The sequence below is a fragment of the Phoca vitulina genome, unplaced genomic scaffold, assembly GCF_004348235.1.
Source record: "Phoca vitulina isolate PV1807 unplaced genomic scaffold, GSC_HSeal_1.0 scaffold20, whole genome shotgun sequence".
Lineage (NCBI taxonomy): Eukaryota > Metazoa > Chordata > Mammalia > Carnivora > Phocidae > Phoca > Phoca vitulina.
In genome coordinates, this window is record NW_022589723.1 from 32,089,174 (window position 1) to 32,105,997 (window position 16,824).

At 43.4% G+C, this 16,824-nt stretch overlaps 1 protein-coding gene across 1 annotated transcript in view; it reads left to right on the forward strand.

The window, feature by feature from the left end:
* The first annotated feature begins 11,711 nt into the window (after nucleotides 1-11,711).
* MAP2K1 (mitogen-activated protein kinase kinase 1) overlaps nucleotides 11,712-16,824 on the forward strand; it is a 79,605-nt gene continuing 74,492 nt past the window's right edge. The window contains exon 1 of the mRNA XM_032417065.1: nucleotides 11,712-11,846. Coding sequence (XP_032272956.1) covers nucleotides 11,767-11,846 — 80 coding nt within the window. The 5' untranslated portion in view covers nucleotides 11,712-11,766. The remainder of the gene's footprint in view (nucleotides 11,847-16,824) is intronic.

Here is a 16,824-nt window from a genome sequence, read left to right on the forward strand (position 1 = left end):
ATTTTTAAAGATTGTATTTATTTATTTGACAGAGAGAGACACAGTGAGAGAGGGAACACAAGCAGTGGGAGTGGAGAGGGAGAAGCAGGCTTCCCGCTGAGCAGGGAGCCCGATGTGGGGCTCGATCCCAGGACCCTAGGATCATGACCTGAGCCGAAGGCAGATGCTTAACGACTGAGCCACCCAGGCGCCCCTTAAAAATAAAATCTTAAAGAAAATATTAAATAGAAGGTAATTACTATTAACAAATTCTTATAGTTTCTTCTAAGAAAAAAAAATTGAATTCAATAAAAGAGAGCAAGCAAGTTGAGTATAAAAGAATAATTAATTTCTATCTACATCTTAGTATTACGAGTAAAGGTAAAACAAACGTCCCTTTGTACATAAATCTTTGTGTACATCTCTGTTTATTTTCCTAAAATAAATTTCCAAATTTAGATTGTAGACATTATGGACTTTACATGAAATTTCTTCTTCTTCTTTCTTTTTAATAGTTATAAACTGAGTTTGAATGATATCTAGATTTGTCATTTTCTAAGTTGGGCCCCAAATTCACAGAACTTAAAAAGAGTGTGGATCTGTCCAAATATACTGAGCTTATGCCAAATATGTTTTGACATCTCTTTTTTTTTTTTTTTTTTAAGATTTTATTTATTTATTTGACAGAGAGAGGCACAGCGAGAGAGGGAACACAAGCAGGGGGAGTGGGAGAGGGAGAAGCAGGCTTCCCGCCGAGCAGGGAACCCGATGAGGGGCTCTATCCCAGGACCCTGGGATCATGACCCGAGCCGAAGGCAGACGCCTAACGACTGAGCCACCCAGGCGTCCCTGTTTTGACATCTCTTGACCCTGAAGGTATCAAAATCAGAGAAAAGGATATTAGAAAAGGAAAAATAATCATATGTTGTTATTTGTGGCATTACCAAGATCTTTAATGTGTTTATAATTGGAGATACTTGAAAATATCACAGCCAGGGGCCCTTGGGACTCTTGATCTCAGGGTTGTGGGTTCAAGCCTCACATTTGGTGTGGAGCCTACATAAAAGAAAGAAAGAAAGCAATAAAGAAAGGAAAAAGGAAAGAAAGAAGAAAGAAAGAAAGGAAGGAAGGAAGGAAGGAAGGAAGAAAGAAAGAAAAAGAAAGAAAGAAAGAAAGAAAGAAAGAAAGAAAAGAAAAAACACCACAGCCAAACAAATTTACCTGATGACTATTAAACAAAGCTAATTTGGGGGCACCTGGCTGGCTCAGTGGGTAGAGCATGCACTCTTGATCTCAAGATCTTGAGTTCAAGCTCCACAATGGGCATAGAGCTTAGTTAAAAAACAACAACAACTAATTTTACCTATCTATTTAGCAAGATACCAAGACTTTTATTTTTTTTATTTTTTAAAGATTTTATTTATTTATTTAATTGACAGGGAGAGAGAGAGAGAGAGAGAGAGACAGCATGAGAGGGAACACAAGCACGGGGAGTGGGAGAGGAAGAAGTAGGCTTCCTGCTGAGCAGGGAGCCCAATGCGGGGCTCGATCCCAGGATCATGACCTGAGCTGAAGGCAGTCGCTTAACCAACTGAGCCACCCAGGCGCCCCAGATACCAAGACTTTTAAAAGATTGTTGAACTGGAAATCAGGAGACATGTCTCTGGTCTACCCCTAACTAGCTACATGACCTTGAAGTATACCACTGAACCCTCAGGCTGTGTTCCCCATTTATAGAAGGGATAAAATGGACTGCTTGGACACCATGACTTTTATGGTCTAGCTAAAATTCTAAAAGGAATTCAGTATCCCATTCTCTATATGCAGAAGCCCCATATCAGATGCCAGTCTAGGATCTAGTTATAAAGATCTATTTATTCAGAGAAAGCACACACAGGAGCAAGGATAAACAGCCGTTTGGTTTAGTAGTAATTATAATGACATTACCATGCTATCATTATAACAGTAACAATACTTTATATTTTATGAGGCTGTATAATGAAAACAATCTGGCACAGTGCAGAGATTCTTTGCTCCTTGGGAAGAGGTACAACTGCAAAATACATTGATGTATCAATAACTATAGCTCAAAATCTCATAAAATATATATAAACCCAGGACTACAATGTCGTGCACAGTTCATTGTTGAAGATGAAACTCTTTTCAGGCAAATTCTCAGCTCTCTGCAAGCTGACCTGGCCTTTGAGCAAGAGTGTGAATTATAAAAAGATTGCCAGTCAGGTGTTAGGATGATTCTGCCTGTGGAAGCCCTGTATGCTCTTATCACAGCTCCCAGATCACTGTAGATCAAACGGTCACTCTCATTTTAAATTTCCTGCTTATTATCTTTGCAAAGCACTTGGCAGAAAAAGGTGATACAGGGGTTTTCTATTGAGTAGAAGAAAGCATGAAAAACAGAAAAAAAAAAAAAAAAAAAAGTCCAATGATGACAAGCATTCAAATGAATGTCCTAGGAAAGAGATTTGTTTCATCTCAGACCAGATTTGAGAAAAAGAATATCCGGGATCCTGGATTGTGATTCCAAAGGAAGTCAATACTTCCTTTCCACAGCTGCCCTACATGTAGGAAGCTGGTATGTCCCGAGTATATCTTCTTTCACTGTGCTACCCAAGGGTGAAAAGCAAAGTAGCACATCTCTCGGATGCCAAGCCAGGGTGAGGTCCCTACCCCCACTCCCCTCCAAAAAAGGTGCCGGATCTGACATCCTGTCTGGTTGAAGCCACATCCTTAGAGAGCAATTACACTGCGTCATTCCTCACCTTGTTGAGGCCTCTTTTCCTTTAAATGAAGGGGAAGTGACCATTAAAAGTGGTTCCCAAAATAACGCAGTGGTTTCATTGCATTCGGAATGTCCGACATCCGGAATTGAGGAAGCGGATGTACCTCCTCTGGGGGGGGGGGGGGGGTTGCGTTGCCCTTGGCACTGTGACCCTTCGCTCTGTTAGTAGGAACGGCTGCCAAACTCACAGGGAGCTTAAAAATCTAGACAATGGATCATATTTCTTAGCTATTTATTTAAACCATTTAAAAATTAGCCCCACCCTGAACAAATGAATTATAGGCAAACAAAGTTAATGTTAGTAAAATTAGCAGAATCAGAGTTCACTTAACGATGGAAGAGTAGAAAACTGTAGTATTAAAACGAGAAAAAAGTGGAAGGTTGAATTTTTTCATATAGAATAACTTTTATTTGCAATACCTTGGCATTTTTTTCTTTTTTTTTTTAAAGAGAGAGAGCGTGGGGGAGGGGCAGAGGGAGAGAGGGAGCTTTTTTCTTTTTTTTTTTTAAGATTTTATTTATTTATTTGACAGAGAGAGACAGCGAGAGAGGGAACACAAGGGGGGGAGAGGGAAAAGGAGAAGCAGGCCTCCCGTAGAGCAGGGAGCCCGATGAGGGGCTCTATCCCAGGACCCTGGGATCATGACCTGAGCCGAAGGCAGATGCTTAACGACTGAGCCACCCAGGCGCCCCTCTTTCTTTTTTTAAAAAAGATTTATTTATATTAGGGGGAGAGAGAGAGCATGAGCATGTGAGCTGGGGTAGGAGTAGAGGGAGAGGAGAGGGAGAATCCCAAGCAGACTACCTACCCACTGAGCACAGAGCCCAACCCAGGGCTCCATCTCACAATGCTGAGATAAAATGACCTGAGTCAAAATCAAGAGTCCAACACTTAGCTGACTGAGCCACCCAGGTGCCCCAATACCTTGGCATTTTTTATTTTGAATCTCCCAACAGAATTTTTCATAAGAGAATAAAAGAGCTTAATTTGTAAGGAACAAATATGGACTTGCCTCTAAAATAAAGCTCATAAATTGATAAAGTTCATCGATCCTATAATATCAACCACATGTGAGTACGGCTAAGCTAAACACCAGACTCCATAATGTAAACAGAAGTTATCATTCAGTAGTGTATCATGAATGGTTTTTAATTTCCTTTTTACATTTTTCCAGTTTTTTCCCTACATAATACACTGGGATTAGTTATATAATTTTTTAAAAACCCACAAAATCTGAAACAAGAAACACAAGATGCTCAGAAGATGTAGGATTTGTCGTGGGGCTTGACCTCAGGACCCTGATGAAAGGCCTTATTACTCTTTCGATCTAAAAAGCAAAGTAAAACAAAACACATTTTGGTCAGTCTGACCTATTTTCTGAGAAAAAAACGTTTTATCGTGATTTCTTTTTTTAATCCCAGCTTTATTGAGATGTAATTGACACCGTGACATTCTGTAAGTTTAAGGTGTACAGCTGCTGATTTGATACATCTGTATATTGCGAAATGATTTACCACCAAGGCATTAGCTAACACCTTCATTCTGTCGCGTAATTACCATTTCTTTTTTGCTATGAGAATATTTAAGATTTACTGCCTTAGCAACGTTCAAGTATATAATACTTGAATTACTAGCTATAACTGCCATACTGTACATTACATCCCCAGAACTTGTTAATCTTGTAACTGATAGTTTGTATCCTTTGACCAATATCTCCCTATTTTCCCCTCATCCCAGTCTCTAGTAACCACCACTTTATTCTCTATTTCTTTGAGTTTGGCTTTTTTAGATTCCACCTAAGAGGTATCACATAGTATTTTTCTTTCTCTGTCTGACTTATCTCACTTAGCGTGATGCCCTCATGGTCCATCCTTGTTGTTGTAAATGTCAGGATGTCTTTTTTCTTGAGACTGAATAGTATTGCACTGTGTATATATACTACATCTTCTTTATGCATTCATCCATTGACAAACACTTAGGTTATTCCCATATCTTGGCTATTGTGAATAATACTGCAATGAACATGGGAGCGCAGCTATCTCCTTGAAATCCTGATGTCAATTCTTTTTTTTTTTAATTTTTTTTTTTTAAGGTTTTGTTTATTTGCGAGAGAGAGAATGAGAGACAGAGAGCATGAGAGGGAGGAGGGTCAGAGGGAGAAGCAGACTCCCTGCTGAGCAGGGAGCCTGATGTGGGACTCGATCCCGGGACTCCAGGATCATGACCTGAGCCGAAGGCAGTCACTTAACCAACTGAGCCACCCAGGCGCCTCTGATGTCAATTCTTTTGGATAAATACCCAGAAGTGGGATTGCTGGGTAATATTGATGAGGGAACAGAAGGCCCCTGAGGACAAAGCCAAAGCGGGCACCCTACACCCCCCCCCACCCCCGCCTTGGGATATATGTGACATTCCTCAGGCACTCCTGGCTGCTCTAAAGGAAAAACAAATGGTTAACTGATAGAGATCACAGTCCTGCAGGACAGGAGTCTCCCTCAGTTTACAAATGTCCTGGTGATTTACAAGGAAGAAGCTTTCTTATCAATGGCCTAACTTCCAGAGACCCGTAACTCAGTTTCCTGAAGCCCTAACATCACCCTCCCCTCCATAAAATTAAGGGAGGCTGAGGCAGAAGGAAATGTAAATAAAATTGAATTTCTTTTGAACCTGAAGCCCATTGACAAGGACATGTGATAGGAGGAATGTAACATTCCTCCAGGAAACTCCCAACTGTCTTCATGTTAGTGCCTCATTAGAGGGAAAAACAACCTTGGCTTGACAATAACCAGGCCTCCAGTATCCTGAGAGTCTTTAGCATATGACAGTCCTTCTGGTCACCCCCTTTGTCCTTACCTCCTCAACTCCTGAGTGTATAATCAGCCACCGCTCACAACCCCGGGGGCTGCAACTCTTTCTGCCCATGGGTCCTGTCCCTGTGCTTTAATAAACCACCATTTTGCACCAAAGATGTCTCAAGTATTTTTTCTTGGTTGTCGGCTCCAAACCTCACCCCACTGAACCTGACATATATTCTAAAAGTTCATCATAATGGTAGTTTTATTTTTATTTTTACTTACTTAATTAATTTATTTTTAAGGAAACTCCGTATTGTTTTTCATACTGGCTATATCAATTTGCATTCCCACCAACAGTATGCAAGGGTTCCCTTTTCTCCACATCCTGCCAATGCTTGTTATCACTTGTGTTTTTGATAATAGCCGTTCTAACAATATCTTATTGTAGTTTAGATTTGCATTTCCCTGATGATTAGTAATGCTGAGTGAATTTCTTTTTCTTTTCTCTTGTAATTGTTTTATTGAAGGGTAACGTACATCCAGAAAAGTACATAAAGCATAAATGGAATACACTTGTATAACCTACACCCAGATCAAGAAAGCAAACATTACTAGCACCCAAAAAACCCCCTTTAACTCACTTGCCTATCACTCTGCTCCTCAAGGATAACCACTATCCGAACTTCTAACACCATAGATAGGTTTGCCCATTTTTGTACCATATATATTTAAAATATATATTAGTATTACTTTTTTGTGTCTTTGTGTCTTCCACTCAACAGGATGTTTGTGAGACTCACTCATATTGCTGCAGGTAGTCGTCTATTTTCACAAAACTATAGAATGTTACATTGTAGGAATTTACCACAATCTATCCATTTGGGTTGTTTCCCCAATAACTGTTACAGATAGTGTTACTATGAACATTCTTGTACATGTTTTCCAATGAACATATATATTGATTTCTCTAGGTATACCCTTGGGAGTAGAATCTCTGAGTCATGGGGTAGAAGTAAGCTCAAACTTAGTAGATATGGTCAAACAGTTTTTTCAACTGGTTTCACACATTATTACTCCCACTATTGGGGTGAAAATCCTCTCCTAGTTGCTCTATATCTTAACAACATTTGATATTATCCTTTCCAATTTAGCCAGAATAGTGAGTGTAGTATCATAGTGTTTGGGGTTTTTTTTATTTTTTATTTTTTATTTTTATTTATTTATTTATTTTAAAGATTTTATTTATTTATTTGAGAGAGAAAGAATGAGAGACAGAGAGCATGAGAGGGAAGAGGATCAGAGGGAGAAGCAGACTCCCCGCTGAGCGGGGAGCCTGATGCGGGACTCGATCCTGGGACTCCAGGATCATGACCTGAGCTGAAGGCAGTCGCTTAACCAACTGAGCCACCCAGGCTCCCCTGTTTTGTTTTTTTTTAATTGTGATGAACTATACATTAAGTTTTTACCATTTTGGCCATTTTTTATTTTTATTTTTTTTTAAAGATTTTATTTATTTATTTGACAGAGAGGGACACAGCGAGAGAGGGAACACAAACAGGGAGAGCAAGAGAGGGAGAAGCAGGTTCTCCGCTGAGCAGGAAGCCCGATGTGGGGCTCGATCCCAGGACCCCGGGATTATGACCCAAGCGGAAGGCAGATACTCAACAACTGAGCCACCCAGGCACCCCTTGGCCATTTTTTAAAAAGATTTATTTATTGGGGATGCCTGGGTGGCTCAGTTGGTTAAGCGTCTGCCTTCAGCTCAGGTCATGATCCTGGGGTCCTGGGATCGAGTCCTGCATAGGGCTCCCGGCTCAGCAAGGAGTCTGCTTCTCCCTCTCCCTCTGCTGCTCCCCTTGCTTGTGCTCTCTCTCTCTTTCTCTCTCTCTGTCTGACAAATAAATAAATAAAATCTTAAAAAAAAAAGATTTATTTATTTTTAAAGAGAGAATGGGTGGGGGGAGGGGCAGAGAGAGAGGGAAAGAGTCTTTTTTTTTCCTTTTTTGTGGTCTGTTTCCCCACTTTATTTTTTATTTTATTTTTATTATTAACATATAATATATTATTTGTTTCAGGGATACAGGTCTGTGATTCATCAGTCTTACCCAACACCGAGAGCTTACCACAATATGTACCCTCCCCAATGTCCATCACCAAGCCACCCCATCCCTCCACCCCCCTCCCCTCCAGGAACCCTCAGACTAAGAGTCTGTCATGGTTTGTCTCCCTCTCTGGTTTCATCTTGTTTCATTTAGAAAGAGAGATTCTTAAGCAGACTCTGTACTGAGCGCAGAGCCTGACTTGGGGGCTCAATCTCAGGACCCTGAGATCACAATCTGAGCTGAAACCAAGAGTCAGATGCTTAACCAACTGCACCACCCAGGCGCCCCACCATTTTGACCATTTTAAAGTGTACAGTTTAGTAGAAATAAGTACTCACGTTGTGATTCTTAATTCCCTCATAACTAAGGAAGTTCAGCATCTTTTCATGATTATTAACCATTTGAATATCTTCTTTTATTAAGTGCCTATTCAAGTCTTTTGCCCATTTTTCTATTGGATTGTTTGTCTTTTTCTTGTTTATATGTAGGAGTTTCTTTTTTTTTTAATTTTTAAAGATTTTGTTTATTTATTTGACAGAGAGAGAGAGAAAGAGCTTACAAGAAGGGGGAGTGGCAGGCAGAGGGAGAAGGAGGAGCAGGCTCCCCGCTGAGCAGATAGCCCAATGTGGGACCTGATCCCAGGACCCTAGGACCTGAACTGAAGGCAGACACTTAACTGATTGAGCTACCCAGGCTCCTCTATGTGTAGGAGTTTGTATATATTATGGACATGAGGTTTTCCCCCCAACATATGAATTGTAAATGTCTTCTCTATTTTTACCCTTTTTGAAGGTCAGAAGTAACTAACATTAATAGAGTCCAATTTATTGTATTTTTCCTTTATGATTTGTTTTTTGTGTCTTGTTTAAGAAATCTTTGCTGAGGTGCACCTGCTGGCTCAGTCATTAGAGCATGTGACTCTTGATCTTGGGGTTGTGAGTTCAAGACCCAGGTTGGGTGTAGAGCTTACTTAAAACCAAAGAAACAGGGGCGCCTGGGTGGCCCAGTCGTTAGGCATCTGCCTTCGGCTCGGGTCGTGGTCCTGGGGTCCTGGGATTGAGCCCCACATCGGGCTCCCTGCTCCGCGGGAAGTCTGCTTCTCCCTCTCCCACTCCCCCTGCTTGTGTTCCCTCTCTTGCTATGTCTCTGTCAGATAAATAAATAAAATCTTAAAAAAATAAAATAAAAACAGGGACGCCTGGGTGGCTCAGTCGGTTAAGCGTCTGCCTTCGGCTCAGGTCATGATCCCAGGGTCCTGGGATCGAGTCCCACATCGGGCTCCCTGCTCCGCGGGGAGCCTGCTTCTCCCTCTGCCTCTGTCTCTCATGAATAAATAAATAAAATCTTTAAAAAAAAAAAAATAAAATAAAATAAAAACAAACCCAAAACAAGCAAACAACTCCCAAAAAAACACCCCCCCAAAAACTTCCCCTACCCTAATATTATGAAGATATTCCCCAATATTTTCTTCTAAAAGCTTTATTTAGTTCTATAATCCATTCAGAGTTGATTTGTTACATATGGTGTGATATAGGGATCAAGACTTACTTTTTCTCATATGGAGATTCAATTGGCCCAGCACCATTTATTTAAAAGATCATTCTTTCCCCCACTGCACTGTATTATTATCTTTGTCAAAAATCAGGTGATCAAATATAGTTTGTTTCAGACTCTTTATTCTACCCCATTGGTCTACTTGTCTGCCCTCATGCTAGTGCCATACTGTCTTAAATACTCAAACTTAGATGGATCTCAATATCTGGTAGTACAGATCTTCCAGCTTAGTTCTTCAAGACTGTCTTGGCTATTCTTGGCTCTTTCCCCTGAATTTCTTTGTTGATGTTGTTGCTTTAATAACAGCTTTATTGAGAGACAATGCATATATACCATATAATTCACTCATTTAAAGTGTATAATTCAATGGTTTTAATAAATTCACAGAGATGAGCAACCATCACCACAGTCAATTTTAGGACATTTTCATCATCTTAGAAAGAAACCTTATGCCCTTTAGCCATCATTCTACTGTCCCCAATTCATCTGCCCCACCAAGCCCTAAACAACAACTAATCTATCTACTCTCTGTCTCTATAGATTTGCCTATTCTGGACGTTTCATATAAATGGGATCATACAATATGTGACATTTTATGACTGACTGCTTTCACTTAGCATCATGTTTTCAATGTCTTTCATGCTGTAGCATGGATCAGCACTTCATTCCTCTTCGTGGCTGAGTAATATTCTATTGTATGGGTATGTCACCTTTTGTTTATCCATTCGTGAGTTGATGGAAATTTGGGTTGCTTCCACTCTTTGGCTATTATGAATAATGCTTCCATAAACATCTGTGTGTAAGTTTTTGTATGGATATATGTTTTTCATTTCTCTTGAGTATATAGTTAGGGTAGAATTTCTGGGTCATATGGTAGCCATATTTAACTGGGGGATTTGCAAGATGGTTTCCCAAAGTGTCTGCACTAGTTTACATTCCCATACTAATGTTAAAAATTTAAAAAAAAATGTTTTTAACTGAGTAAGTTATATGCATAATAAAAAATTCAAACAGTACCAAGGGCTACAAGAACAAGAGGAAATCTTACTCTTTATATACTGCAGACACCTGGGTGGCTGACACCCTGCTCTGGACCACCAGGTGCAGGTGCTTACTTTGGTTCTGCATACTTAATACCTTTAGGACTGAATAGGAAGGGGGAAGAGAAGGACTGAATATTTATTTATTTATTTATTTATGAGTTGGGGGGAGGAGAGAGAGGCAGGGGAGGGGCAGAGGGAGAGGGTGAGAGAGAATCTCAGGCAGGCTCCATGCCCAGTGTGGAGCCCACAGCTGGGGATCCCATGAACCCATGACCACAACATCATGACCTGAGCCCAAATCAAGAGTTTCCGCTTAACCAACTGAGCCACCCAGGCGCCCCTGAATCTACATTTTAAAAAATACGTATGGTGCCTCCTTTATACTTTATTAAGCTCTTTATTCACATCTTATTTCTTCAAGTTTCATATAACTGGACTCATTGGTTTAAAGGGTTTTGTTTTTTTAAAGGGGAAGTTTCAAGGCTTTAAAAAATATCTGCTCTCAAAAAAGGTTGCCCCAATTACGATCTTATCAGCATTGAGTACCCATCTCCTTGTACCCTCATCAGTAGATCAATAGTGTGTATTACAATTTTATATAAATCTATGTATCTATTTGCCAGTTTGTTAGGCGCAAGGAGTCTCTTGACAAGTTTTCTACTTCTTCACGCTCCCTCTCCTCTAGAAATGAGAAGAGGAGTTCTTTTTCTTATTCATATTAGAATTTCATCTCCTTCAACGTGACTCGGCCCTGGGAGGGTGCCCCAGTCACCGCAGAAGAGGAGACCGACTGGCACCGGGTCGGGTGAAGCCCACCTCTGGGTTAGCTCCGAAAACCTTTCCCCATGGGTCCACCTGAGTGCCGCGTGGCAGCAGAGGGCGCTGTGGAGCCAGCGCCGGACCCCGCCCCCAGGGCCGCGCGCCGCGCCCCCGTGACGTATTTCCGCGTCATCTGCCGCCGAGGCGTGCTCCTATTGGCTGTCGGCGAGGCAATAGGGGCGGAGCCGAGTGGGTGTGTGGAAAGCGCCGCAGCCCGGGTGGAGGGGGCGAGGCTTCCCTCTTCCACGCCCCTCCTCCGCCCTCCATTCCCTCCCTGGGACGTCTGCGCCGAGCGGCTGGAGCGCTGCGGTGGCGGCGGCGGCTGTACTTTCCGGGTTGAAGCTGGACCAGGGCTGTGGCGGTGTCGATCGAGCCTGAGGGACCGGTTGACTGAGGGAGTCAAAGAGGGAGGGAATCCCGGGCTGCCGAGCTGTGCCGGCGGGGAAGCCCTTCGATTCCCTGCGAGCCCCGGGCGAGCGGGGCGGGGGTCCCCCGAGACCGCCAGCGGCCCCTGGGCGCTGACGGGACCACGCGGGGCGCGCCCCCCGAAGGCAGCCTCGGGGCCCGCGGCCCCTACTTGGCCCTGCGCGGCGGGCGTGGGGCAGCTCGGAGGGAGGAAGCAAGAGAGGGGCCGCCCTCCGCTCGGAGTTAGAAGCGCCTTCCCGGGTCCAAAATGCCCAAGAAGAAGCCGACGCCCATCCAGCTGAACCCGGCTCCCGACGGCTCCGCGGTTAACGGGACCAGCTCGGCGGAGTAAGTCTGGGGTGGGCGGCGAGCGCCGGGCCGGGCTGCGGAGGCCCCTGCTGGGGTGTAGGAACCGAGTCGGTGTGCGCGGCGCGCGGGGCTCCGCTCGGGTTGGTCACGTACGTCTCAGGCTGGCAGGGGCCAGGAACTCCCGGCCGCCGAGGTATCGGTGACTAAGCACAGATTGTGCTCCTGACTCAGACCAGTCAGTGGACCCAACGGGTCCCGATTTTCCCCCTCTCCCGACCCTTGCAGTCATCCTTGGCCACTGACCATTCACTTTCTCCCCCTCAAGGATGAACACTGGTTCATCCCCCGCCCCTCCCCAGGATCGTCTGGGATCCTGGCCTGAGAAGGGAGCAAATGTCCTGGAAAGAATTAAGATCGCATCTGCTTCTTTGAGGCCGGCTCAGGGTATGGAGTGGAGTTGGGACGAGCAAGCCACGTCCTCACCTTTGTGCTTGACACCTGTGGGCCGGGAGTGCCGCCTCGTTGTGGCCGCTGGCTGGCTGGCAGGGGCGTGTGTACACCGACATCCCCGTAGCTTTTCCCTTGCCGACTTCGGGGGCTCCAGCCCCTTGGCCTTCTTCCTGGAAACTATCTTGTCTCCAAGGGAGCTGCTTTCCTCTTCTTCATCTGACTCTTCATTCATTAACAAATCGCTCCTCACCAGTGACTCTCCTAACTTTCTGTCCTTTACCATGAGCCCTAAACTGACCTGAGACATGAACACCCATAGCCCTGAAAACCGCGCACAAGGTGCTCCATCTCTGCAGCTTCCAGTGTTGCTCACAAACCAGCCCTTGATCTCATTAAACAGGGAGGAGGCTGTTTAGTAGGGTGTTTCCGAACTCCCACAACTCTTTTTGCGTCCTGAGTAAGGGACAAGACTGTGAGGGAGAGAGACCCGGCTAGCTGGAGAATTAATCAGAAAAGATTCTTAATCTTTACCGGCACACTGGAGATGTATGGAAGCTAGCTGATGAAATGAGTGGAGTAGGCCTGAACCGTCTGCCCTTTGGTGATTTCTATAACCTTCCTTTCTTTCTTTAGATTTTAATAGCCTGGGGACCTGCTGGCTTGGTGACTCTGTCCATCCCTGTAATGATCACAAGGCCAGTGGAGGACCTATGGTGTGAACTCAGCTAGTTTCCTCAGGCCTGCTCCCAACAGATGCTCTTTGGTACTATAATGTCTCTTTTGTATAATATTGACTTGTACAGGTCAGATTCTATGCAGACAGTCCTTCAGACTTACTGTACAGAATTTTACCCCTTTAAAACAGATTGACATCCCCCCAGCACAGGGCAGGACAAGTTTTGACCACAGTGGCTGGTTGAATGTTGTGGCCTGACCATCCTGCTCCTGTTTTTTTTTTTTTTTTAAAGATTTTATTTATTTATTTGAGAGAGAGAGAACGAGAGACAGCATGAGAGGGAGGAGGGTCAGAGGGAGAAGCAGACCCCCTGCTGAGCAGGGAGCCTGATGTGGGACTCGATCCCGGGATTCCAGGATCATGACCTGAGCCGAAGGCAGTCGCTTAACCAACTGAGCCACCCAGGCGCCCATCCTGCTCCTGTTTGATTTGGAGGTAGGTACTGAGTGGAAGTACCTGTTGTCATTCTCTGGTTAATTGTGGCGCCACAGCTGTATTCTTGCAAATGGGAGGAATCTCATTAAAAAATACAGGGGCGCCTGGGTGGCACAGTCAGTTAAGTGTCCGACTCTTGGTTTCAGCTTGGGTCATGATACCGGGGTCCTGGGATCAGGCCCTGAGTCCAGCTCAATGAGGAGTCTGCTTGAGGATTTTTCTCTCTCTCTGCTCCTGCTCGTGCTCTCTCTCTAAAATAAATAAATAAATCTTTAAAAAAAGAAAAAATGCAAGCAGGAAAAGAATAAACTACTCTGGAGTTGGTGGCAGAAAAGTTTGGTGGGACTGGGAGGTTCTCAACAGTGATTAGGAGGTTGAACTCTGGAGTCAGGCTAAGTTTGAGTCCTGGCTCTGTTACTTTGTGGTTTTGTGACCTGGGACAAGTATCAGTCTTATCTAGCAGCTAAGGCTTAGTTAGGTTTAGTTTTATCATCTGCAAAAATGGAGCTAATGATACAACCTACTTAGGGTAGTCTTGAAAGTTAAATGAGCTGATACATAGTCAACCTTCCATAAATGTTGGCTGCTGGTGCCTTTGTTACTGGGTCAATGTTGAGAAAGCTGAAGGAAACTGGAAGGTAATTTCCATTCATGGTGGTGGATATGTATGTTAAGGTGCCTTTGCTTCTGGATAAGTGAGTCCCCGCGATTGCTTAGTTTTTTGTGCCATCTGCATCTACCTCCATGACTCATTGCTGTGTTACAATAGGGGGCACCTTTGTGTAGGCTGCCTGAGACAAACAGGGACTGTTCCCCTACATTTCCTGGCACTAAAGGGAGGAAAGCTGCACACATCTTCATCTTTCACCTTCGAGAGTGTTTCTCAAGTAAGGCCGCTGTTCTTGTGATTTCTGTGATTAGACCAGGGCACAGTTGTGAACATTACCAATGTAACGTAAACTAAAGAAGAAGGAAAAAAAAAATCCATTGACATTAAGGATCTCTTGGTACTAACTTGGCAAGGTTGCTTCTCCTCTGTGGCTCCTTGGCACTTTGGGATTTACCTCTAACTTAGCAGTTAATGCATTCAGATGGAGCTGGGTTACATGGGACCTGAAGTTTATGCAAGTTGCCGGGGTCCTTGAAGAAAAAAGAGTGCAAAAATACCTCTTTTGCAAATTTTGCAAAAATGCACGAGCATAATGCAAGGGTACTAAGTGTTAGCATGAAATAAATTGGAAATAAGATCATATCATTCCCGTTTCAAATGTTTTCATGGTTCCATTGCAGTTAGAATAAAATCCAGACTCCTCTTGGGCTGTGAGACCCAGAGATCTGCCCCCTGTGCCCCCCCCAACCACATTTCCTGCTGCTCCTTTCTTCCACCATACTAGTCTTCTTTCACTTCCTCCTTGGGATGGTCTGTACTCCCTCCAGGCCCTTGCACATGCTGCTCCTTTTGCCTAGAATGAATCATCCCTTCCTCTTCCCAAGCTAGGAAGGAAGTAATCATCATCTCTACCTAAATGTCATTTCCTCCGAGGTGTTCACAGACCACCTAATCTCTAAAGGAGGTCACTTTCCCATGTCATCTGATTTTTTTTTTTTTTTTTTAGACAGGGCACTTAAGAGTGCCTGTCTTTTTAAAAAAAAAAAATTTTTTTTAAACGTAGGTTCCACACCCAGTGTGGGGCCCAAACTCATGACCCTGTGATCAAGAGAGTCACGTCTCCATTGAGCCAGCAGGTGCCTATCACCTGATTTTTTTTTTTTTAATGACATTCATTCACTGTCTTTAGTTTTTTATTAGGATATTTTATTTTATTTTTTAAAGATTTTATTTATTTTTTGACAGAGACACAGCGAGAGAGGGAACACAAGCAGGGGGTATGGGAGAGGGAGAAGCAGGCTTCCTGCAGAGCAGGGAGCCCGACGTGGGGCTCGATCCCAGGACCCTGGGATCATGTCCCGAGCTGAAGGCAGATGCCCAACGAGTGAGCCACCCAGGCGCCCCTAGGATATTTTAAATATCTGTCTTTTCTGTACACCATAAACTGTAAGGTTAGGGCTGCCTTTTTCTGATTCATTGCTCTGTAAGTAGTCCCTGGAATACAGTAGCTGGCACATAATAAGTGCAAATGTGTTTGAGTAAATCAGTGAGTGACTTAAATTTCTAATATTTGCACAGTGTGTTTAACAAATCTTTTTGTACTTTTTCATTTATTTTCCCCTTTGCTGTTATTTCCCCCTCCCCATTTCCTTTTCTTTCACAGGCATTCACTCACCCACTCTAGGGTATTTAATATATGGTCTTAGAGTTCCACCCATTTGTTGGGTATGTGTACCTTTGGGAGGCAGATGGTATTGTTTTGTGGGTTTCTGTGCGGACAGTACTGAATGCGATTGTGCTGTTATTCTGCGTTAAGAAAGGAGATCCTGCCATTTGTGACAACATGGGTGAACCTGGAAGACGTTATATTAAATGAAATAAGTCAGACACAGAAGAAAAAAAGTGCTGCATGATCTCACTTATATGTGAAATCTAAAAAAAGGGTGGGGAATAAATACAAGCAGAGAGTAGATAGGTGGTTACCAGGGGTGGGGAGGTGGGGTGTTGGTCAAAGGGTACAAAGTTGCAGTTAATGTAGGATGAATAAGTCTAGAGAGCTGATGTACATATAGTTAATAATACTGTATTGAACACTGGAAATTTGCTAAGATAGTAGATTTCAAGTGCTCACATACACCAAAAAATGGTAATTATGTAAGGACATAGATATGTTTGTTAATTAACTTGACTGTAGTAATCATTTCCCTGTATGTGTATCAAATCTCATGTTGTATGCCCTAATATATTCAAATTTTATAAAAATTACTGTTGTGCTGTTAATATGCCTCAGCTGGGATAGATTAGGTTATGTTGAGATTACAAACAACCAAAAAATCAGTAGTTCGACATACGTTCAGGTCAGTGCGCAGTCTCTGTTCATTGGATTCCATTAGGGATCCAGGCTTATGGAGGTACCATCTCTGAAATATGGTCACACGAGAAGGGCATCTTGTGAACCACATTCTGGCTCCTAAAGTTTTTGTCCAGAAGTGACACAGGTCACTTTTGCTCCCATTTCATTGGCCAAAGCAAATCACATGGCCATACTGACCTTCAAAGGAAGGGGGGCTTCTTGGAAGGAGGAGAACCAGGACTATTTGAACAGAAGCAATGACCACCCCCAACTTTTCTTCCAGTTTATCTTTACCTTTTTTTACTATTTATTTATTTATTTATATTTATTCATGAGAGACAGAGAGAGAGAGAGAGGCAGAGGGAGAAGCAGGCTCCCAAGGAGCAGGGAGCCCGATGCAGGACTCAATCCCAGGACCCTGGGATCATGACCT